The sequence below is a fragment of the Drosophila serrata genome, unplaced genomic scaffold, assembly GCF_035046125.1.
Source record: "Drosophila serrata isolate PLE 108 unplaced genomic scaffold, ASM3504612v1 contig_165, whole genome shotgun sequence".
NCBI classification, from domain to species: Eukaryota; Metazoa; Arthropoda; class Insecta; order Diptera; family Drosophilidae; genus Drosophila; species Drosophila serrata.
In genome coordinates this window covers 3,051,290-3,075,818 of record NW_028257063.1, presented here as the reverse complement: position 1 = coordinate 3,075,818, position 24,529 = coordinate 3,051,290, and the positions used below count along the sequence as shown (strand labels likewise).

General features: G+C 41.5%; 4 protein-coding genes across 4 annotated transcripts; 2 read left to right on the top strand and 2 right to left on the bottom strand.

The window, feature by feature from the left end:
- Positions 1–7,734: 7,734 nt before the first annotated feature.
- SRPK (SR splicing factor protein kinase) lies at positions 7,735–16,432 on the bottom strand. The gene is given in 4 exon segments (XM_020944712.2): positions 7,735–11,151; positions 11,345–12,283; positions 15,189–15,793; positions 16,098–16,432. Coding segments are annotated over 3 exon segments (3,081 nt in total). The 5' UTR covers positions 15,724–15,793; positions 16,098–16,432; the 3' UTR covers positions 7,735–9,544.
- dup (chromatin licensing and DNA replication factor double parked) lies at positions 16,347–20,951 on the top strand. The gene is made up of 3 exons (XM_020944713.2): positions 16,347–17,228; positions 17,342–18,021; positions 19,187–20,951. Exons 1-3 carry the CDS (start codon positions 17,148–17,150, stop codon positions 20,676–20,678), a joined length of 2,253 nt encoding a protein of 750 aa, XP_020800372.2. The 5' UTR covers positions 16,347–17,147; the 3' UTR covers positions 20,679–20,951.
- A 523-nt stretch (positions 20,952–21,474) lies between these two features.
- LOC110177804 (uncharacterized) lies at positions 21,475–22,178 on the bottom strand. Its single transcript, XM_020944693.2, has 3 exons — positions 22,023–22,178; positions 21,796–21,969; positions 21,475–21,739 (listed from the first exon to the last, which is right to left on the bottom strand). The coding sequence occupies exons 1-3, from the start codon at positions 22,176–22,178 to the stop codon at positions 21,542–21,544; spliced, it is 528 nt and encodes a 175-aa protein (XP_020800352.2). The 3' UTR covers positions 21,475–21,541.
- Positions 22,179–22,673: 495 nt separating this feature from the next.
- On the top strand, positions 22,674–24,476 carry LOC147644512 (uncharacterized). The gene is made up of 2 exons (XM_086827104.1): positions 22,674–23,238; positions 23,303–24,476. The coding sequence occupies exons 1-2, from the start codon at positions 22,685–22,687 to the stop codon at positions 24,081–24,083; spliced, it is 1,335 nt and encodes a 444-aa protein (XP_086683230.1). The 5' UTR covers positions 22,674–22,684; the 3' UTR covers positions 24,084–24,476.
- Positions 24,477–24,529: the final 53 nt, after the last annotated feature.

Genomic DNA, 24,529 nt, shown 5'->3' with positions numbered 1-24,529 from the left:
ACAATGATTTTTGGGAAAAATGGTCTGTTTTTATACCTTTTTGCCGGTTTTTATGATTTTAGTCAAAAACTGACAACGGCATCAACAAACGCAGTATGCAGATTTGTTAATACAATAAAAACTAGCACAGAAGAGCTTTCCGAATTAAAATTAATCCAGTTTCGGCAAAATTATGATGTCCGAAAATCGCTGATTTTTTTTTTAAATGGAGTGTTTTTATACCTTTTTGAAGAATATAATTTAAGTCAGAAGCTTGAAGCGCAGTGAAGGAGTCATTTCCGACCCTATAAACCATATATATTCTTGATCAGCATCAACAGCCCAGTCGTTCTAGCCATGTCCGGTCAAAAAATAAATTTTTGGCATTTTTCCGAAAATTGAAAATTTTATAAGGGGTTACATCATTAAAATTGCCAAAATTTGACAATAAATTTAATTTTTTTAAATTTGAAAACTGAGTATGCAGCTTTGTTAATCAACTAAAAACTAGCATAGAACAGCTTTCCGAATTAAAATTAATGATTTTTTGGCTTAGTTATGAGTTTTTTAAAACAATGATTTTTGTGAAAAATGGTCTGTTTTTATACCTTTTTGCCGGTTTTTATGATTTTAGTCAAAAACTGACAACGGCATCAACAAACGCAGTACGCAGATTTGTTAATACAATAAAAACTAGCACAGAAGAGCTTTCCGAATTAAAATTAATCCAGTTTCGGAAAAATTATGATGTCCGAAAATCGCTGATTTTTTGAAAAAATTGTTCGTTTTTATACCTTTTTGAAGAATATAATTTAAGTCAGAAGCTTGAAACGCAGTGAAGGAGTCATTTCCGACCCTATAAACCATATATATTCTTGATCAGCATCAACAGCCCAGTCGTTCTAGCCATGTCCGGTCAAAAAATAAATTTTTGACATTTTTCCGAAAATTGAAAATTTTATAAGGGGTTACATCATTAAAATTGCCAAAATTTGACAATAAATTGAATTTTTTAAATTTGAAAACTGAGTATGCAGCTTTGTTAATCAACTAAAAACTATCATAGAACAGCTTTCCGAATTAAAATTAATGATTTTTTGGCTTAGTTATGAGTTTTTTAAAACAATGATTTTTGGGAAAAATGGTCTGTTTTTATACCTTTTTGCCGGTTTTTATGATTTTAGTCAAAAACTGACAACGGCATCAACAAACGCAGTATGCAGATTTGTTAATACAATAAAAACTAGCACAGAAGAGCTTTCCGAATTAAAATTAATTCAGTTTCGGCAAAATTATGACGTCCGAAAATCGTTGATATTTATAAAAAATTGTTCGTTTTTATACCTTTTTGAAGAATATAATTTAAGTCAGAAGCTTGAAAAGCAGTGAAGGAGTCATTTCCGACCCTATAAACCATATATATTCTTGATCAGCATCAACAGCCCAGTCGTTCTAGCCATGTCCGGTCAAAAAATAAATTTTTGGCATTTTTCCGAAAATTGAAAATTTTATAAGGGGTTACATCATTAAAATTGCCAAAATTTGACAATAAATTTAATTTTTTTAAATTTGAAAACTGAGTATGCAGCTTTGTTAATCAACTAAAAACTAGCATAGAACAGCTTTCCGAATTAAAATTAATGATTTTTTGGCTTAGTTATGAGTTTTTTAAAACAATGATTTTTGTGAAAAATGGTCTGTTTTTATACCTTTTTGCCGGTTTTTATGATTTTAGTCAAAAACTGACAACGGCATCAACAAACGCAGTACGCAGATTTGTTAATACAATAAAAACTAGCACAGAAGAGCTTTCCGAATTAAAATTAATCCAGTTTCGGCAAAATTATGATGTCCGAAAATCGCTGATTTTTTGAAAAAATTGTTCGTTTTTATACCTTTTTGAAGAATATAATTTAAGTCAGAAGCTTGAAACGCAGTGAAGGAGTCATTTCCGACCCTATAAACCATATATATTCTTGATCAGCATCAACAGCCCAGTCGTTCTAGCCATGTCCGGTCAAAAAATAAATTTTTGACATTTTTCCGAAAATTGAAAATTTTATAAGGGGTTACATCATTAAAATTGCCAAAATTTGACAATAAATTGAATTTTTTAAATTTGAAAACTGAGTATGCAGCTTTGTTAATCAACTAAAAACTAGCATAGAACAGCTTTCCGAATTAAAATTAATGATTTTTTGGCTTAGTTATGAGTTTTTTAAAACAATGATTTTTGGGAAAAATGGTCTGTTTTTATACCTTTTTGCCGGTTTTTATGATTTTAGTCAAAAACTGACAACGGCATCAACAAACGCAGTATGCAGATTTGTTAATACAATAAAAACTAGCACAGAAGAGCTTTCCGAATTAAAATTAATCCAGTTTCGGAAAAATTATGATGTCCGAAAATCGTTGATTTTTTTTAAAAATGGTGTGTTTTTATGCCTTTTTGAAGAATATAATTTAAGTCAGAAGCTTGAAACGCAGTGAAGGAGTCATTTCCGACCCTATAAACCATATATCTTCTTGATCAGCATCAACAGCCCAGTCGTTCTAGCCATGTCCGGTCAAAAAATAAATTTTTGGCATTTTTCCGAAAATTGAAAATTCTATAAGGGGTTACATCATTAAAATTGCCAAAATTTGACAATAAATTGAATTTTTTAAATTTGAAAACTGAGTATGCAGCTTTGTTAATCAACTAAAAACTAGCATAGAACAGCTTTCCGAATTAAAATTAATGATTTTTTGGCTTAGTTATGAGTTTTTTAAAACAATGATTTTTGGGAAAAATGGTCTGTTTTTATACCTTTTTGCCGGTTTTTATGATTTTAGTCAAAAACTGACAACGGCATCAACAAACGCAGTATGCAGATTTGTTAATACAATAAAAACTAGCACAGAAGAGCTTTCCGAATTAAAATTAATCCAGTTTCGGCAAAATTATGATGTCCGAAAATCGCTGATTTTTTTTTTAAATGGAGTGTTTTTATACCTTTTTGAAGAATATAATTTAAGTCAGAAGCTTGAAGCGCAGTGAAGGAGTCATTTCCGACCCTATAAACCATATATATTCTTGATCAGCATCAACAGCCCAGTCGCTCTAGCCATGTCCGGTCAAAAAATAAATTTTTGGCATTTTTCCGAAAATTGAAAATTTTATAAGGGGTTACATCATTAAAATTGCCAAAATTTGACAATAAATTGAATTTTTTAAATTTGAAAACTGAGTATGCAGCTTTGTTAATCAACTAAAAACTAGCATAGAACAGCTTTCCGAATTAAAATTAATGATTTTTTGGCTTAGTTATGAGTTTTTTAAAACAATGATTTTTGGGAAAAATGGTCTGCTTTTATACCTTTTTGCCGGTTTTTATGATTTTAGTCAAAAACTGACAACAGCATCAACAAACGCAGTATGCAGATTTGTTAATACAATAAAAACTAGCACAGAAGAGCTTTCCGAATTAAAATTAATCCAGTTTCGGAAAAATTATGATGTCCGAAAATCGTTGATTTTTTTTAAAAATGGTGTGTTTTTATGCCTTTTTGAAGAATATAATTTAAGTCAGAAGCTTGAAACGCAGTGAAGGAGTCATTTCCGACCCTATAAACCATATATATTCTTAATCAGCATCAACAGCCCAGTCGTTCTAGCCATGTCCGGTCAAAAAATAAATTTTTGGCATTTTTCCGAAAATTGAAAATTTTATAAGGGGTTACATCATTAAAATTGCCAAAATTTGACAATAAATTGAATTTTTTAAATTTGAAAACTGAGTATGCAGCTTTGTTAATCAACTAAAAACTAGCATAGAACAGCTTTCCGAATTAAAATTAATGATTTTTTGGCTTAGTTATGAGTTTTTTAAAACAATGATTTTTGGGAAAAATGGTCTGCTTTTATACCTTTTTGCCGGTTTTTATGATTTTAGTCAAAAACTGACAACAGCATCAACAAACGCAGTATGCAGATTTGTTAATACAATAAAAACTAGCACAGAAGAGCTTTCCGAATTAAAATTAATCCAGTTTCGGAAAAATTATGATGTCCGAAAATCGTTGATTTTTTTTAAAAATGGTGTGTTTTTATGCCTTTTTGAAGAATATAATTTAAGTCAGAAGCTTGAAACGCAGTGAAGGAGTCATTTCCGACCCTATAAACCATATATATTCTTAATCAGCATCAACAGCCCAGTCGTTCTAGCCATGTCCGGTCAAAAAATAAATTTTTGGCATTTTTCCGAAAATTGAAAATTTTATAAGGGGTTACATCATTAAAATTGCCAAAATTTGACAATAAATTGAATTTTTTAAATTTGAAAACTGAGTATGCAGCTTTGTTAATCAACTAAAAACTAGCATAGAACAGCTTTCCGAATTAAAATTAATGATTTTTTGGCTTAGTTATGAGTTTTTTAAAACAATGATTTTTGGGAAAAATGGTCTGCTTTTATACCTTTTTGCCGGTTTTTATGATTTTAGTCAAAAACTGACAACGGCATCAACAAACGCAGTATGCAGATTTGTTAATACAATAAAAACTAGCACAGAAGAGCTTTCCGAATTAAAATTAATCCAGTTTCGGCAAAATTATGATGTCCGAAAATCGCTGATTTTTTTTTAAAATGGAGTGTTTTTATACCTTTTTGAAGAATATAATTTAAGTCAGAAGCTTGAAACGCAGTGAAGGAGTCATTTCCGACCCTATAAACCATATATATTCTTGATCAGCATCAACAGCCCAGTCGTTCTAGCCATGTCCGGTCAAAAAATAAATTTTTGGCATTTTTCCGAAAATTGAAAATTTTATAAGGGGTTACATCATTAAAATTGCCAAAATTTGACAATAAATTGAATTTTTTAAATTTGAAAACTGAGTATGCAGCTTTGTTAATCAACTAAAAACTAGCATAGAACAGCTTTCCGAATTAAAATTAATGATTTTTTGGCTTAGTTATGAGTTTTTTTAAGCAATGATTTTTGGAAAAATTGTCAGTTTTTATACCTTTTTGGCGGTTTTTATGATTTTAGTCAAAAACTGACAACAGCATCAACAAACGCAGTATGCAGATTTGTTAGTGAAATAAAAACAAGCACAGAAAAGTTTTCCGAATTAAAATTAATTCAGTTTCGGCAAAATTATGACGTCCGAAAATCGTTGATATTTATAAAAAATTGTTCGTTTTTATACCTTTTTGAAGAATATAATTTAAGTCAGAAGCTTGAAACGCAGTGAAGGAGTCATTTCCGACCCTATAAACCATATATATTCTTGATCAGCATCAACAGCCCAGTCGTTCTAGCCATGTCCGGTCAAAAAATAAATTTTTGGTTTTTTTTCCGAAAAGTGAAAATTTTATAATTTTTTAATTTTTATTCTTTTATTCAAAAAATGGGAAACTTCTGAAAAAAATTTATTCACCCAGACATTGCTGAAAAGGTTCCCCTGTCGATGCTGATCAAGAATATATATGATTTATAGGGTCAGAAATGACTCCTTCACTTTCTTTTAAGCTTCTGACTGAAGGTGCAATACCATTTTTTAGTCGATATTAACTATATTTTTATATGCCAATTTTACTATAAATCAATATTTAAAAAACTCATATTGTGAAAATATTAATATTATGCTTTTTATTAACATATAATAATAAAATGCGAATTTTTAAATATATTATTTACTGCAAATATTATATATTAAAGGTAATAAACACCATTATAATGACATTTTTTCTTTCCTCTGTAGGCACACAGACACCGGAGCCGCCGCCGCAAATGTCGGGAAAGCAAGGATAACAATGGGCAGCTTTTGACAGACGGAAAAGGACGAAGCTGTGAGCGTGAAACGATGGCGGGGGTTAAGCGACGGTAGGACGAATCCGCTTTTGTTTATCTACTTTAAACTAACATCAGGCACTTTTGCTATCTAATCCTGACCAACCCGACAGCTACTTAATGTCATCAGTGTGCCACTCGCTGGCATTTTCAACAAGGACATTGGAAAGTGCACAACGAATCCGGTAAGTATGAGGATGGGGATAAGGATGGGGATGAGGATGGGGATGAGGATGAGATAATGGAGGACCAAGGGAAACAGAGGTCGACGACGCTAATCGCTTCGTATAGAGCTCAGATTCGGCGAGTGCAAATTGAATAATCGTTTGCGCTTCGTCGCATCCACAAAAAGGAAAGGACCTTTTAAAAAGCGGCTCCTTTTTTGTGTGCCAGTGTTTGTGTGTGACAAATATCGATCATCAAGGACACACACACACACACAGAGACACACAATTGTTTGGGTTTATTCTAACGCTCCGCAAAACTTCTGACCGAGTTGTCTGAAGAGTTTTCCTTTGCCAGCTTTCCATGCGAAAAACTTTTGGCCATCCCCTGAATTGTCCCCTGTATTGTCCCTGTTTTGTCCCTGTTTTGTCCCTGTTTTGTCAAGTTTGTCATTTGTTGGACATTTATAAGCAAATCCAGAGATTCGGGTGCGGGCTACTGGCCATGGATATGGGCGTGGGAAAGGTCCTGGTTCTGGACCATGGCTGCGGGTCTCGTTAGCATACATTGAAGGCGGACTTTGGTTTTGTTGCCGAACTTGAGAAGTAAATGAAATTGAATGCCGATTCCCAAAGAGTTTAACTCAACTGTGAGAGCTTTAAAAAGTATTTGCAAGTTCGGAAGTGGCACAGGAGAATGTATAATTCATTTGGGAAGAGCTCAGGCGTCCTTGAAGGACAGCAGAAATTAAGGATTAAGAATGTTAAGTGGTTAATTTTCACTTATTGTGGAGGTTTCTTCTGTAAAGTTTCTGAAAGTTAAATTAATTAAAATGAAGGATTCTAATTGTAAGGGAAAAAATGTAACAACAAATGTGTTGATTGAAAACCAAATCGTTTTCCTTATGTTTCCCTTAGAAGAAATGCTTAATGCTCCACTATTAACTTTTCTTTTTATTTATCCACCCGCCGGATAAATTGCAGCACATTTTTCTCCGCTTGGAACTTTGTTTCCCCCCCTCTTGCTTATGCCGAATAGCACTTTTCACTTAGCCAAAAAACTTTGGCCAACAATAAACCAAATAGCAGTGCCAATGTGTGCGTTGAGCTTCTCGAATTTGTCTTGGATCGATTCCCGGGAGCTCGAGAGGATTCTTTTGGGCAAAGGCAAACACTGGGCACGGACTTAACTTTCGCCGGATGCCATGGAGACTACTACTCCTCGTCCACAGCCTTGGGCGCCTTTTGGCCTTTTGGCAGTCGAAATAAATAGTCGCACGCCTGCCCACCTGTGCAGGTGAGCAAAAGTACCTGGTCCATGCCATCAAGATACAAAGATACAAATATGTGCATAGCATTTACGACTGCCACTGCCACTGGCCCTGGCCCTGGCCCTGGACTTTTGGCTGCACGTGTGCTCCTAGCTGCTTTTTGGTAGATAAAATTCAATTTCGAACCATTGACAAACAAACGTGATGAATTCCAGGAACCAGGATATAGCAGGGATGTGGCATCCCACCAAAGGTCGCAAGGGCAGCTTCTACCCTGTAAAATCCCATTCATTTGTGGGGAAAACGTAGCTCCGATGCCTTTGTGATTTTTATGTGACCATAAATTGCCAGCATCGTTGTCGTATCTATCTCAATCCTTTGCTGATGTCCTTGTAAGCTGTGGTTATTAATGGCCAAAAGATAGATTTCTGTTCTGCTGGTGGTTCCCCCATAAATATAGTGAATAAAAGAGACAGCGTCGATTGTTTTCCAATTTGTGTAATTTGTTGTTTATTTTGTTTATAACTACATCAATAAATTATGTATCGTATCGTATAATTCATAATTATACTCTTTGAAAGCGTGAGAACATAGTGGAATTGCAATTCGGCAGCTGGGTTCCTGATTCTGGGCTCTAATTCACTCGGAAATCTGTTCATCTCGGGTATATATATCATGTCAAGTATATATATATAGCTTCTCGATTGGAAGTCAGGGATCAGATTTTCAAAGAGTATATGCATAAGTATTTTCGTGACATCGGCCAGCCGAAGATTTTGTTGATTTTCTTGATTAACTTGATGACAACATCGAAGATCGATTGTGGGCTATAGGCTACTACCAAAGGCGTTGTACTAACAAAATGCGTAACGCCATACCCATTCATATGGGACAAGGATGCGTGATGCATTTTGTTATTACAGGATCCTTGCTACTACTAAGAACCGCCTCTCATTGTATTCTCCATCTCAACACTTGGACACTTGTTGTTTGCATTTTAGATTGATATATCTGCTGCTGGCTATGCTGCTGTTAATAATAATCTCTCCTCGAGTTACAATAATATATTCCATACCTAATTTCTCGTACATATTTCTTAGTTTTTGCGTGCTGCAATTGGCTGGGAATCGGTTAGCATCTGTGTGTTGTGTGGGTGTGGTGCTTGGTGTGTGGTGTGTGGTGCATAGAACCGAATTAATAAGGCCACTTATCCATATATATTTGTGTATGTACCCATTTGTATACAGTAAATAGTCAGTAATGCCCCTGTGCCCTTGCCTCCTCCTTCTAACATTTCTGATAAATCCATTTTCCTTCAAGTGGCTTTCACACTATCGCTCCTCTCTTGAAAAAATCGCTCTAACTGCTAGCCTTAACTAAAGTGGCCTTTAGGTATTATTTCAAGTGTCAAGTGGGTGTGTGTGGTTGTGTTGGGTGAGAGAGAAATTCCATAAATTTTTGTGTTTTTTTGTTGTGCCAAATTTCGTGTTAAATATTCATTCTATCCAATATTTCTGTAATTATTTGAGGCTTGCGCTAGTATTTAATGTTGAACAATACTCGTTTGTTAGTTAATAATTATTAGTTCCGATTAAGGTTTAAGGATTGGTTTCACTTGTGGTTTGCTTCTGGTAGTGCGTGGCTCTTGCTTTTCTATGTTTGAGGCTACGGTTTCATGGATACTAATGTCGATCACTAAGCCGAGGATACTCTAATTAACTACATTCTCATTATTGTTATGTTCAGCTCAAGTTTTCTGCCTCCATGTACATTTTACATATATGCTAATAAAAAACCATCGTCGGTCGCAAGGGAGACACCGATCGATGGATCGACTCCAGTTCATTTAACTATATGTACGCTACAAATGTATATATATGCCGATGATTCGCCTCTTGGCTAAATGTACAATAACAGATATACGTATATATATATGGGGCTTTTACTCTCGCCTTCTCTGTGTGCCGCGTGCCGCGTGCCTTGCATCGATTTCGATTTAAACTGAATGGGGATCGAGCACAGTCGACCCTATATACAGGATTCGTGGGGACGTGGTCGTACATGGTATAATTTCATATTGTATCAAAGAAAATACGTCTAATTGTCGATGTCAAACACAGGAAATAAATTAAGTGCTGGCGTATGTAAAACTAAATCGAATGGTCTTATTGACATTAAAAGTAACTCATGTAGCTGGAGCCGGAGCCGGAGCAGGAGCATGGAGCATGGAGATTATGCGATGGCTGGTTGCTGGTTGCATGATGCTTGTTGGATGCTTCTCCTTCTGCCGCTTTAGTGATTGCTAAAGTAAAAGTTGTTGTTGCGTATGTGGCCACGAGTCCGCCAACGGATGCAGCTGAGCAGGGCCACGCGGGCAGCTCGGAGCAGGATCTGGCCGTAGGCGCAGCAGGCGCACACACGCCTCACTCGCTCGGCCAGGGTTCGGCGCCGACAACGGCGCGCGGGGCGATGCCAACGTGGTAGATCCTGCCGGCGACGCCGCAGCAGATGTCACTTTCGGCGCTGGAACACGCGACGTATCGCCTTGCGCCAGAAGAAGCGCTGCGACTTGGCCTTCGCATTCGACGGCGGCTGGGGCTCTTCCAGCTGCGCAAGAGCCACATCGAAATCCTCAACCAAGTCCGGATCCTCTTCGGGGGCAAGGCGACGCCGTGTGGGAGTTGCAGGCGCTGTCCGTGCCGTGCTTGAGGGGGGATCAGAGGTTGTATGGGGCTGTGGAGTGGGTGGGGCGGATGCGGTGGCCACAAAGGGTGGCACCATATACGGACGTGCCTTCAGCGCCGCCCTGGCCGCCGCCGAGGTGGAAGCAATGGATGAAATGGAGGCAAGAGTGGCCACCGAGGCGGATGACTCCATGTAGCCCCCAGCTGTTGCTGCCTCTTCTCCGGCTCCAACTCTGGATGTTGCTGGCTGGGTGGCGTGCAGCCAACAACCAGGCTGCATCGTATCTTATCTAAGCCACGGATGCTGCAGACACTCGGCAGCGGTGGCTCGCTTGGCCGGATCGAACTCCAGCATGGGCTTGAGGAACGAGGCAAAGGACTCCGCCTCGCTGTGCGACCACTCGTACTTCTCCAGCAGCACGTCCATCAGGCCCCAGGGCTTCAGGCCGTTGATATTTCGCAGCTCGCCGCCTCGATTGAAGGACTGCTGGGCGTAGGTGCCGCGGAACACAATGTGTCGCGGTATGGGTCCAAGTAGCTCGATGATGTGAGCCAAATGGTCCTCGTCGCGGGAGTAGGTCTCGCCCGAATGCGGCTCGAACAGATAGTCGCCGGTGGCCAGCTCAAACACCATGCAGGCGGTACTCCAGATGTCCGCCGAGGTGTCGTAGCCAGAGCCCAGGATCACCTCCAGCGAGCGGTATTGTCGCGTCTGAATGTCTTCGGTGAAGTGTCGGTCCACCCAGCAGGCATTGCCAAGATCGGCAATCTTGACGTAAACGCTGCACTCCTCCAGCGCTGGATCACGTCTTGGCCTATGCTTGACTTGTGGTGGCGGAGGAGGCGGTGGCAACAGGGGTTCCGAGTACGGCCCATTGGAGGACGATGAGTTCGCCACGGATCCGCTTGAGATTTTCGAATTACTGTTCGAGTTGGGCTTCGAACTGGTGTTGTTGTTGTTTAACTGCTGATTCGATGGTTGCTGCTGTTGTTTCTCCTGCTTGGGTCGCAGCGGCATCTTCTTGCCATTTGATTGTCCCTTCATGGTGTTGCTCGAGTTGCTGTGGCTATTGGAGTTACTGTTGCTATTGATGCTACTGCTACCATTGGTCTGGTGGCTCTTCAAAGCACTGCTGCTGTCGCCGCTGCTGATGGAGTTCTCCAGTGGCGGCTGCTGCTGCTGCTGCTGCTGACCTTGCGGCTGATTGGATTTGTCTAAAAGAAACAGAAAGACATACAAATTAATAAATAAAGAATAAATGTACTTAAATGTACTATTGTTAATGTTGAAAGGCAATTAATGCTTGTTTATCTGAACTATGCACAATAAATCTAATATTTACTATACTCTTTTCCAGCTTATATGTACTAAAATAAGACTCAAATGCCTTAAAATATTTGTACTTACTCTTATTCTTCCTTTTCCTCTTCTTTTTAGCTTTCTCCGAGCCCTCCGCCGGCGGCTGCTCCTGCTGCTGTTGCTGATCCTTGGGCTTTGATTTCACCTTAACCTTTGGCTGCTCAGCAGCCACGTCCACGTCCTCGTCTTCATCATCATCTTCATTCTCCTCTGGTTCCTGCTTAGCTTCAAAATATTCATCCCCATCAGAGATGCCAACATCGCCGTTCTGCACCGCATTATGATTGACTCCAAAGTCCGTCTGATCTTCACCAGCATCAGGCGCCTGACCGCCAGCCTGCTCCAGATAGTCGCGCTGCTTTTTGAACAGTTCCATGCGCTTCTTGGCCTTCTTCTTGAGCTTCTTCTTGCGGTTCTTGCTCATCTTGCCGGTGATGGGGGGCTCGCGGTACTCCTTGGGCGCCCGACTCACCAGCGAGGGGTACATCTTCGAGTTCATGCAGTACAGCTGGGTGGCCTCGGTGGCCAGCGAGCGGACATGTGGCTCATCGACGCACAGCAGCACATTCTCCGGCTTGATGTCCGTGTGGATGATCTTGCAGCAGGTGTGCAGATAGTCGAGACCCTCCAGCACCTGGCGAGTGATGGTCTTAACGTTGCCCAGCGGTATGCCGCGATAATTGGACTTCCGGATTAGCTTCAGCAGATTGTCGCCGAGCACCTCGAAGACCATGCAAATGTGGGTACCATTGACCCCGGTGATCTTGAAGTCATCCAGCATCTGGACGGTCTTCTGGCGTCGCGGATTCGATGGATCCGTCTCGCGCACCGTCCTTAGTAGCTTGATCTCATCCTTGGCCGTCTCGGCAAAGTGCGGAGCGGACTTCACAATCTTAATGGCCACATAGCTCTTCTCTTGCAGGTCCCAGCAAAGCCAGACGGTGGAGAAGTGGCCCCAGCCCAGTTTTCGGATAACATGGTAGCGACCTGTAGCGAAAAGAGCACACAAAAAATTGCATTAAACGTGTAGCTCTCAACGGATTACGGGAATCCAGAGTCGGATGGATGGATGGATGGATGGATGGGCGTAGCTAGTAGGCACACGGAACCACTCAGAAAAATTAAATCACAAATGTTCGCCTCGGCTGGCAATAAATCCATTTTAATCGCATCACTGTCACATCACGACTGACCCAGCCAGCGAGGGCTACGCTCCTCTTCACCGCCAGAATTCAATTAAAATCGGGGAGAGCTCGTGTGGTCATTGTGCCTCACTTCAAATTCAGAGGGAACATGGGCCTACTGCGGGGCACGAATAACCATATTTCGGGGTAGAGTTTTCATAGTTTCATTAACATTATTCTACATATAAGATCTATACTAAGTACGTTCTTTTTAAGACTATCGATTTATATTACGAATTCGATGAAGATTGTATATTATACGAAAAAACGAATCAATAAAATATAATTTTTCTGATATTTATAGTTTGATAAGCCAATATTGTGGTAAAAAATATGAATAAATACATGTTCAAAGAATGGATTCTAATTTTAGTCAAAAGGTTGTTTAAAATGTTAAATCGAGTATGCAGGTTTGTTACCCTAATAGAAACTAATACAGGACAGCTTTCCGAATTGAATTTAATGCATTTTTGGCGTAGTTATGAATTTTTTAAACTTTGGCTGGTCGAAAAATTGTGGTATAAATATACAAATAAATATTGGCTCAAAGACTGGATTTCAATTTTATTCACAAGGTTGTAAAACAATGAAGGAGTCATTTCCGACCCTATAAACCATATATATTCTTGATCAGCAATAAAAGCTGAATCGATCTAGCCATGTCCGATCAAAATCTATTTTTTTCACAATTTTCGGAAATTTCAAATTTTCATAAGGGGTTACATCATTAAAATGGTCAAAAATTGGCAAAAAATTGAATTTTCTAAAATGTTAAACTAAGTATGCAGGTTTATTATCCCAATAAAAACTAGCACAGGACAGCTTTCCGAATTGAATTTAATGCATTTTTGGCGTAGTTATGAATTTTTTAAACTTTGATTGGTCGAAAAATTGTGGTATAAAAATACAAATAAATATTGGCTCAAAGACTGGATTTCAATTTTATTCACAAGGTTGTTTAAAATGTTAAAACTAGTATGCAGGTTTGTTACCCTAATAGAAACTAGCACAGGACAGCTTTCCGAATTCAAATTAATGCATTTTTGGCGTAGTTATGAATTTTTTAAACTTTGGTTGGTCGAAAAATTGTGGTATAAAAATACAAATAAATATTGGCTCAAAGACTGGATTTCAATTTTAGTCCGAAGGTTGTAAAACAATGAAGGAGGCATTTCCGACTTTATAAACAATATATATTCTTGATCAGCAATAAAAGCTGAATCGATCTAGCCATGTCCGATCAAAATCTATTTTTTTCACAATTTTCGAAAATTTCAAATTACCATCATTAAAATTGTCAAAAATTGGCAAAAAATTGAATTTGTTAAAATATTAAACTGAGTATGCAAATTTATTATCCTAATAAAAACTAGCACAAGTCAGCTTTCCGAATTGAATTTAATGCATTTTTGGCTTTGTAATGCATTTTTTAAATTTGATTGGTAGCAAAAATTGTGATATAAAAATATAAATAAATATTGGCTCAAAGAATGGATTATAATTTTAGTCAAAAGGTTGTTTAAAATGTTAAATTGAGTATGGAGATTTGTTATTCTAATAAAAACAAAGAGAAGAAGAGAATTTTAAACTTGTTTTGCTAAATAAAAATATATAAAGTTATTAATTCAATTCTCTATTTTTCTATCCCTTTCTATCCATATAGATCCCTAAATCGGTGCGATGAAGCAACGCGGAGGCAAGAACCAGGAAGAAGGTATCACACCATCAGCCGAGCTGTAGGCAATAGCAGCCAATAATACAATGATAATAATGATAATAGTTAGCTTATAGTTTAAAACAATGTGTTAGCTTTATATAAATAAATTAATGTATCGCATGAACTATGGTTTTAATTGTTTGGCCTATACTGGTAATCCTTAGAAGCTTTGTTGTTAAAAGAAAGTAGAAGGGTATTTGAAAGTTCATTAAATTTCAGCTGCTTTAATTCAATTCCATTAAAATAAACCAATAGTCTGTCGGATCACAACTACTATTATTAGAAAAGACATAGTTGCGCTTGGCATTTCATAATATGCATCCTACTATCAAGCTACTTTGTGGAGCTTCACTGCTGGCCGTTATCAGGCCCGCACTCTCTTATCACTGGCGTGCGATTGCCCGGATTTTCTTTCGTCAGAGCTGATGAGCCTTGCAAATGGATTGGGAGGAATGTGGAAAACTGGCAGCTGGCAGTGAAATGGGCGAGTGGGAAATGCAAGCTGAAAATGCTCTGAACTAGGGGTGGTGTGGGCATGGGGTTTATGTTGGAGACATCGTTTGGAGGAGACAGCTCCTCATTCCCCTTCTTATTTTCTTTCCTATACAGTTGCCAGTTGTTGTCGTCGCCACAACACGAGGCGGTGGGCGGAAAGCGAAAGGCGGCGGGAGGCAGCGTCATCGTTCGCTTGGCCTCCCCCCAAAAAAAGGAAACAACCCTTGCCCGCTAAAAGGGAGCTGGCCCAAAATCCACCCGCTGTGCGTTCGATTTATCTGTGCGCCTCGGGGCAACCTGTTGTTGTTGCCGCTATCGTGGTTGTTGTTGGTAGCTTCTTTCTGGGTCGGAGAGTGCCAACATGGCCACCCAAAATAAAGCAAAACCAAAACCAAAACCCAAAACCGAAACCCAATGTGTGGTTAGGAGATAAACAAAGTGGGGGGAAGGTGGAAACCCGATTTGAAGGAGAATGGGGTGCAAACAGGTGACTTACCCTGAAACAGGTCACCGATGTTGACGGGATGGTAGCCACCCTTGCAGTAGTCCTCCTTCAGCTCCTGCTCCTCGTTCTCGCTGTTTAGCTCCGACTCGTACGACTCGTTGGAGCTACTCCGCGGCGGCTGCTGGAGGTGGTCCTTGTTCTGCTGCTGCGACTGCTCCTTCTGATGCTGTGGCTGCTGCTGATGTGGCTCCTTTTGCTGATTGTTCTTGGACTTGCCGGAGGATCCCTGCTGATACTGCTCGGGCGTGCTGCCGCTGGACGTGGACGCTGCGGCGACAGACGGTTTGCTGGCAACGCTGCCCGTTAGCGGCATCTTCGCCTGGCTATTATTAGCATTATCCGGTGCCTGCAAGTTCTCGCTGCTCCTATTCAGATTGGGGCTCTGGTTCGGATTGGGATGCGGCGGCGGCGGCTGCTCCTGGGAGGCGTTGCCGTTCTGCTTGCCCCGCTTCTTGTTGTTCTTATGGCGCTTCTTCTTCGCCTGAATGGCCAGAACGCGGCGGTTGACGTCAGCCTTCGAGTTCATGTCGCTGCTCGCGGTCGCTTCTATTTTTTATTCTATCTCCGATTCCTCCTCTTCCCACCAGGTGTAACAGCTGTTGTGTGTGGCGAAACGGAATAGAGAAGTGAGAAAAGAGTGGAGATTGGGCGGGGGAGCGGTAAAACGAAGGATTGGGGGCTCGGGGAGAGGCGGGGATCTGGCAGCAACGTGCACAAATCTCAATAAGGCAATGTTCACGCTTGTCTCTCGTTGTTTTTGTTGTTTTTGCCGTTCCTTCTCCCCCTCTGTATTCTTTTCTTCTTTTTTCGCCAACTTCTGGGGCTTTGCCGTTGGTGTGAAAACGCTTACGCGTACGGGCAGCAGAAACGGCAAAAACAACAGCACGGGGGTCTACTTGCCTTGGGGCTTCCACTTGTTCCCAATTAACACGGCGGCTGCTTCGATTTCTGCACGAAAAATTAGCACAAAAAATCTCGCTAAACTCCAAAACGCTCGATTCCAGTGTGACCGCAGCTGAAATATTTCAAAATACACAATTACTGAAATAGCGCGGACTGAAACCAATATGGTAGCCAGTGATGACAGTATTTAAACCACAACTGCTAAATCGTTTTCAACAAATAATCAACACAACACAATAGCATTCCCGACGTTTTTAAACATTATGAAATAACACCAGTTAAAGCGAAACCATTTCAGAATTTTCGGCAATTGTGTTGAAAGTTGTAACAATGCTTACGTAGTTTTTGAAAAGAACTAGTGTCAGCACTGAACCACAGACTTAAACCTTGGTTAAACTCGAACACTAACGTAACGTAACGTAATGGTTTTGCTAAACTGTCCCTGTCGCACACTGCAAAGATTTGTTGTCTCGCTCACTCTTTCGTGGATTATTCTCTTGGCATATTTGCGCAGCTTCGATTGCTCCGAAAACGGCGTTTCCCCCAAACGTACTTGGGTTTGCAAGTGCCGCGCACTAGTCCAATAACATCTCGGTTCGCCAGCGTCGCCCAGCGCGCGCAAATGCAGCCGAAATGAACAAATTTTACGCGCACAAGAACAAAATCAGCAAGCAGAATTTAACTAGTGATGGAAAACACGAAATGGTGTGACCGTAGCTTTTTTTTGGGTCTTGAGCCCCAACAGCTGTTCGCCCAGTGCTGCCAAGTAACCGCCGTGGCTCGTTTTCCAGCACTGCTGGCGTTTTGGCGCAAATTTAGGTTTTGGAGGGAAACTGCATCCATCGAAAAATCGTGGCCACTTGTAATTCGAGCAGTGCGCTGGCACGACGTGGTGACCAAACTTAGGAAAATATCAATTATCAAGTAGACCCCGCAGCAGAGAACAATTACCAGACGTGCCCATCAGTGAAAAAACCGAGAAGTGCCCGCAACAACAAGAGACGCCAAGCTGCAATCGCAAATAGGAATAATAAATACACACAAGCAATGGCCCAGCCATCGGTAGCTGCATTTTTCACCAATCGCAAGCGTGCCGCTTTGGACGATGCGATTACCACCAAGAACAGGGTAAGCAATCCGCCCCAGAAACGTGACCAGATACATTTGTATCTGCGAATGCGTGCCCCGAGTGCAGCCATTCTTACCGACGCTTCCTCTTCGTCTTCCCCCTCCCCTTGCAGCGCCTGGCGGAGCCCCTTGAGTCCGCCGCCCCACAGCAGCTACCTGCTTCAGCTCCTGCTGACCAGGATGCGGATATCGACACTTTGAAGGCGGCGGCCAGTGGGATGCGCACCCGTTCAGGCCGCAATGTCCGCCTTATAGTCACCGCCCAGGAGGGCGGCAAAAAGAAGAGCACAGCCGCCGCCGGCAAGCTGGAGGCGCACATCAAGCAGCCCAAGCTGGTGCAGTTCATCAAGAAGGGCACCCTGTCGCCGCGCAAGCAGGCGCAGTCCAGCAAACTGGACGACGAGCAGCTGCTGCAGCAATCATCTTCTACCATAATCGAAGTGACACCGAAGGTGAACTTCACCATTACCAGCCAGCAGAATGCGGACAATGTGCAACGCGGCCTGCGCACGCCCACCAAACAGATCCTCAAGGATGCCTCTCCCATCAAGGCCGGCGGCTTGGATTTACGACGCCAGCTGACCTTTGACGAGGTGAAAACCAAGATATCGCGCAGCGCCAAGATGCAGGAGCTGAAGGCGGTGCTGGCACGCAAGGCGGCGCTGGAGCAGAAGCGCAAGGAGCAGGAGGAACGTAACAGGAAGCTACGGGAAGCTGGCCCCTCGCCCTCGAAATCCGGAGTGAGCGTGCAGCTCAAGGAGTTCGATACCATCGAACTAGAGGTGCTGACGAGGTGAGTTTTTAGGTTGCTTCTTGGTTGTTATCCTCTACAAATTATTCTTTTCTAACCTAACCCTCTACATCTTTGCCTCTTTATCCCTTTATCCTTTAAAACTTTAACTTATATATAATAGTATATAACTTGTGCAGCCAATATAACTTCATTTTCCAAATCTATAGCTAGAGAGAGAGGTATGTGCCTGCCACAACAATTTCGACTTGGCTTGGTGGCCTAGAATCGGCATAAACAAACCCAACCACGGAGTGTGTAAAGAGAAAAAAATATATTAAAAAAAACCGGGTAACATCATTTTAGCGAAAGGCCAACCGTTGCTGGCAGTTCTGCTGCTATCGAGGTCGCTCTCCGGGTCGCTTCGGTTGGGTCTCCGACTCCGAAGTTGCTGAAGTTGCACATTTCCAGCAAACCGAAGAAGAATAGTCACCGCTTGGCTTGGCTTGGCTTTGGGTCTATAGCTATTTTTGGTTGCTGATTCGTGACGTCTGTACAACATGCAGACTGACCCTCCCCCTTCCTCCCTACCCCAGCAATGAGTGTGTGTGTGTGTATAGCAATGTTTACCCTTCGCCAGACATTACTTATCTGGCCTGACCTTCCCTTTTAGAAAATGCCCGCATCGGGGGTTGCTTACGCTCTCTCTCTCCCTTTCTCTGTTTTGAGGAAAACAAGGATCTGCTAACTGCTGTGTTGCATGGGAATGCGAGTCACTATCCGGGATCAGCCTGTGTGTGTATATATGTGTGTGCATTTTCAGGTAGCAACCTTTTTTCGTAACGGTTTTCTTATGACTTCAAGAAGAGAGGAGGGTTCTCAGGATCGTATAGGATATGTTTCAAATAGGAAAAGTAACAAAACAAGGGTTTCTTTAAATAAAAAATATGTAAATTTAATGTTAGAAGGAAGGAATTTATCCCAACACAACTTACACTTTCTTTAAACTGGAAACTCTCGTTATGAAGCTTCTTTTAATGATATGTATATTTATTCGCTGTTTTTAATAATTTAACCTTTAAATTATTGTCTCAATACTTGCAATTCCATATGTAGATATATAAAGATGAGAAAAAAAAACACCTGTTGACTATTTTTAAGAATAAACCCAACCTCTATAATAAATATCACCTACATTGTTTCCTCTCTTTTCTCTTGCTCGCTTCAGCCCCCTGAAAACCTTCAAGACACCCACGAAGCTACCGCCACCCACACCCGATAAACATGAGCTCATGTCGCCCCGGCACACGGACGTATCCAAGCGTCTGCTCTTCAGTCCGGCCAAGAATGGTTCTCCGGTCAAGCTGGTGGAGGTACCGGCCTACAAGCGTTACGCCAGTCTGGTGGAAAGCAGCCGCGCCGGCCAACTGCCATTGCCGTACAAATATCGCCACTTGTTGGAAGTATTCAAGGGACTGGACTCGGTGGTGGCCATGTTCCACAACCGCAAGGAGTGCATCACATTTAAGAAACTGAAGCCAGCGGTACAGCGGATGTTAAGGAAGAACTTTACGGAAATGCATTTGGCCCAGATCCGGCACATATATCCGGAGGCCTTCATCTTCAGCCAGATGAAGATGCGCAACTTCGGTTCCGTGTCCAAGGCGGACTATTTCCAGCTGATCATTAGTCCCAATGTGGAGCAGGGACCCGCAGAGCAGACACAACGCTTTGCCAAGATCGACGAGGACGATGTGCTCTCGTCGGCTCAGTCGACGTCTATGAATCCACACGTCATGACAGCGCGTATGCAACGCTTCCAGAGTCTGCTTCTCGATCGGGTGAAACAGGCCCACGACCAATTTCTCCGCTCCCAGGATCCGCCTATCATCATCGATAAGGCGCTGACTCGCTGGCACCCGCAGTTCGATTTGGAAAGCTGCCCGGAGGTGGAACTGGCACCGCTGCCCCAGCCCCCGAATGTGGAGAAGTACTCCTCGGCCAAGGATATCCTGTCCACGGCAAGGAATCTCTTCAACTGTGCCACGCCCATGGAGCGGGCCATGGATCGGTATGAGGCCAAGTTGGAGGCAGACAGACAGCAGGCGGTTGAAGGCAATAGAAAAGCGGAAGAGCAGCCATCATTGGGCACTAGCAATGCAAGCACGGGAACTGAGGGAAACCAAGGAATCCCTGGAATATCAGCAACAGCAGGAATTCCAGCTATCCCTGCAGCAACCAAGACAGCGGCAATAACCGACCAAACAGCCACAGCCAAGCCCACAGTGAAAGAGTGCACTGCCCCGGATGGCGCCTCAAACTTGCTAAAGGGCCTGCCCAAGTCACTGATCGAAAAGATCCGAGCCAAGCAGGCTGCCAAGGCATTGGATGCCATGACCCGGCGACCCTCACAGGACCAGGAGGCCACCAAGTACTCCCGACTGCCGGAGCTGGCCAGGCACCTGCGCAACGTGTTCGTGACAGAACGCAAGGGAGTCCTGCCCCTGGAGATAATCATCAAGAAGATTGAGAACAGCTTCCGGGCCAATCTTACGCCGCAGGAGATCGAGGCGCATCTGAAGCTGCTGGCCAAGGAGCTGCCCAGCTGGACATCATTCCACGAGGTCCGCAAGACCATGTACATCAAGGTGGCCAAGGACATGGACATGAACAAGATCATCGAGAAGCTGGAGAGCAAGGCGAACGCGAAGAGCAACTAACTCACCCACCCAGCCAGGACGCGGGACCCCGTCGAGCAATGACCCAGCTACATATATCTATAAGTACCAGATTAGGCTAAGCTCCTTCTGTTCCCACAACTCTGACCACTATCCATTGACACTTTGACATACCAGGACTGGATACATCATCACATTAATTACTCAATCATATAATTCGGACAAAGCGTTTATACATTTATATTTACCATATAGTTAAGATAATTTTTCATGTTGTAATCCGTTGAATAAATAAATATTTTTGCTGGAAAGTTATATATTATCGAACTTTTGTTGATGCTGGAGAAAGTCTGCTGTAAAATCGGGTGAGAATATTGGAATTTATTATATTTTCTTTATTAACAAACACTTTCTTCCAAATAGATTTCATCAGAGCTCGGACTTCTTTTTGGTATTCATTTGCTCCATGGTTTGGTACTCGTTGTGTGGTGGAAATTAGAAGCCTTGAGGAAATGACGGAATCATACTGGCCCTGCGGAAGATACTAAGTACGTTATATTCCAAAATTTATATTACAATACTTTACCGAGAAGGGACAGAAGTGAGTCGCGTTGTTAAATAGCTTCCATATCATGATACTTTAAGGGATATATATATGTAGCTCCTTTTTTTTCGATTATCTTTTTTATAATTTTAGTGAAAAGCTCATCAGCAGCAAGTGGCGGGACTGTTGGTTTTTAATGGTTAATAATTTTGTATTCTCAGTTAAAATCGTTCCACCTAAACAATAGCTATAATTAACATGTTTTACGGATCATTAATCCCTTTCTTGCCTTACTTTTTGTTTATAATTATTTGTCGTCCGTGATATACGAGTTCATACCCAGTCCGATATAGGCGAGATCTTACAAATATGGTTTGTTTCGGGGTTTCTTTTTGGTCTTAATATGTTCCATGGCTTGAACGTAGAATTTAACATTGCCCACGTATTCGCTGTGGGTGGAATTCATATCCGTAAACGAGATACTGACTTGATAGAAGCCCTGGGGAAAAGGTGGAACCAGACTGGTGTCCAGGTAACCATTTCGAGCGGTCATCTGGCCCTGTGGAGGATATGATTTTATTTCCTGGAGTCGGATATTATGTCATAATGTCTTACCGAAAAGGGACAGCTGTGATTAGCATTAGTATATTGCTTCAGTAACTTCCATATCATAACTCCGTAAGGCATATAGCTCCTTCTCTCGATAACCTCGCACATGTTGACGCTGACATCAACCAGGAATGGTTTGTACTGGTTGGAATAGTCCTTCTTGAATACTTGCACTTGAAGCTAATGAAGAATGGTAATCATAGGTTCGAGTTAGAAACTAAACACTTTCTTACAACCGCTTTTCGTAGAGGCACTCTTAGGAAACAATCCATGTTCACTACCGCCAGATTCCAATTGATAGCTTTTACGTGACAGGAGATATTATTAACCCTGGCCGAATTTCCTTGGCAATCAATTTTCACCAGCTTGTAGACCAACTGGGCTTGCATCTGCAGGGAAAACCTTTTAAGATACTTCTTAATATATAGTTTTTAATATTTGATGAGCCTACGCCATGCCGCAAAAAACAACATCCGAGGAGCAGTAGACTCCAAATTGTCATTTTTACAACTGATAGGGGTTAAACTTACATCGCCATCAGAACCTAAATCGGTTGGATGAATAGCTAATATGTTTTTAATGGAAAGATTATAATCGATCGATTATAATTGATCTTAAAAACCCCCCTATAAAAGTTAGAGGCGTCCTCATCGAAATACCCGGCTCCCATCATAGTAATTGCAGGTAAATAAAAATATAATAGTTATAGAATATTATCAAAATTAATTCCAAGAACTACTGCTACTATATTGTTGCTAGCAGTCTTGTGTGAACAAACATAGTCTTAATCAGAATTGATTTTATGTTTGTCGTTATCAGTTCAATTTCTTGTTGGTATTTGCTTCCAGACTCTTAAGCTCGGGTTTGTTTGTTCGATTAATCAGTATTCGTTGCAATGGAGAGGAGAACGCTTCTCCTAAAGCTGATAGCGATGCTGACACTGCTGTCTGAGACGAAGGCAGGTCAAGTTCCCATTCGGAATTTTGGATGTCGGTGGCAGTCATGCAGAGATCGGTTGGTCTGCGGCTTCGATCAGTTGGGACCGGTGGCTAAATGGGTAAATATCCAGAGTAATCTGACCCTGGATGATACGGCAACAGTACGGTGCCAGCTGGCGGGCTACAATGGAACTCAGATTCGGTGCCTCTATGCGGGGCTTCGACAAACCAAATTTGATAAAATTGATAGTCACAAGTTTGTTCTCCGGCTGGGTACCCCTCAAGATGAGCAGGTTGAGAAGTACAGCCTAACACTGGATCAGATGGAAGTGCCAGAATGGAATATTGATACGGAAAAGACTGTGGTCTGCCCCCTTCCCCAACGACCTCCACAGATTAATGGATTCTATTACGATCCGAAAAAGGAAGAGCTGCACATCTATTGGCAGCCTTTGGATGTGTGGGAGTACTGTTCAAAGGACATGTGGTACACGGTCAGTTCAAGCAATAGGTAAGTTTTCAGTAAGCGTAAATTTGAATATACCTAATTCTCCCGAAATGTCCTTAATTTTCAGTCACATTGCTTCGGTAGTCGGCCGCGACTATGCTGTCTTTAGCAATTGGCTCCCCGAGCTACCGGCCAACCTCACCATTCAAAGTGAGAACTCCTTGGGCAGCTCGTTGAACAGCAGCCACCTAAGGGTGCCCATTCTTACCAATGCCCACCGGCGGCAACCTCGGAATGTGTGGTACGACGACAAAATCAAAAGTATCCGGTGGGACGATCCCATAGAGAAAGACAACCTCAAAGGCTACACCCTGTACTCGTGTCGCATGTCTACCACAAACTCAAGTAAGTGCGACGACCAGGAACCCATGCTATCCGACAACCTAGAAATATATCGGACTAGATTTCAATTTGGCAAATCCCAGGCGATGTACCACATGGCCATAGTAGCCAATTACAAGGACGGGAGCAGTGGCGGTATGGTTTGGAGCACTCCCGCACCTTCGGAAGATGTTGTGCATTTGGTGGTCATCGTTGGCTCTGTAATGCTCATCTTCCTTGCATTGTACGCCCTTTGCTTCAAAATTTATCGTAAAATACGATACATGATGGACTTCAAAGTTGAATTGCCGTATTTCCAACCCATGAAAACAATACAACCAACTAGACATGATAATAGTTTTACACTTGAGGGAAATATATCTCCTGAAATTATTGGAACTGTGTTAATTCAAGACGGATATTTAGTCAAGAATCCCGCACAACCGAAAGCTCAGGCTCCGTCCCCTGTCCCGTCCGTCGTTACCAAGTCGGACACATTAGTGGTTGGGTATACCATTATGAATTAAAAATGGAGATCGAATTGGAAATGGACTTTTGATCTTTATTTGAATATGATATTTTTCTGAGCTAATCAAAGTTAAAAAATATCATAACTAAGCCAAACGAGCACTAATTTTAATTCGGAAAGCTTTCCTATGTAAGTTTTTATTAGGTTTATAAATCTGCATACTCAATTAAAAATTTTCCCAGTTTTTTAACATTTTAATGATGTAACCCCTTATAATAAATTTTAAAAATTTATAAAATTTATTTTTCTCCCGGATGCTGATCCAGAATATATATATACTTTATAGGGTCGGAAATGACTCACTATGTTGCAAGGCTTAGACTAAAATTAGAATACCCTACTAGTGTATAACAACAAAATGGAAATAAATATATATGTGTTATTGTAAAAATAGTTTATTTTGTGTATTTCCCCTTATGGACCGAAAATATAGCATGCGATTTT

Coding starts and splice junctions, on each gene's coding strand:
- dup (XM_020944713.2), top strand. CDS start 17,148: ATGGCCCAGCCATCGGTAGCTGCATTTTTCACCAATCGCAAGCGTGCC. Junction 17,229..17,341: donor CGATTACCACCAAGAACAGG/GTAAGCAATCCG, acceptor CTCCCCTTGCAG/CGCCTGGCGGAGCCCCTTGA. Junction 18,022..19,186: donor GAACTAGAGGTGCTGACGAG/GTGAGTTTTTAG, acceptor TGCTCGCTTCAG/CCCCCTGAAAACCTTCAAGA.
- LOC110177804 (XM_020944693.2), bottom strand. CDS start 22,178: ATGCAAGCCCAGTTGGTCTACAAGCTGGTGAAAATTGATTGCCAAGGA. Junction 21,970..22,022: donor TGCCTCTACGAAAAGCGGTT/GTAAGAAAGTGT, acceptor ATTCTTCATTAG/CTTCAAGTGCAAGTATTCAA. Junction 21,740..21,795: donor ATCACAGCTGTCCCTTTTCG/GTAAGACATTAT, acceptor TATCCTCCACAG/GGCCAGATGACCGCTCGAAA.
- LOC147644512 (XM_086827104.1), top strand. CDS start 22,685: ATGGAGAGGAGAACGCTTCTCCTAAAGCTGATAGCGATGCTGACACTG. Junction 23,239..23,302: donor ACGGTCAGTTCAAGCAATAG/GTAAGTTTTCAG, acceptor CTTAATTTTCAG/TCACATTGCTTCGGTAGTCG.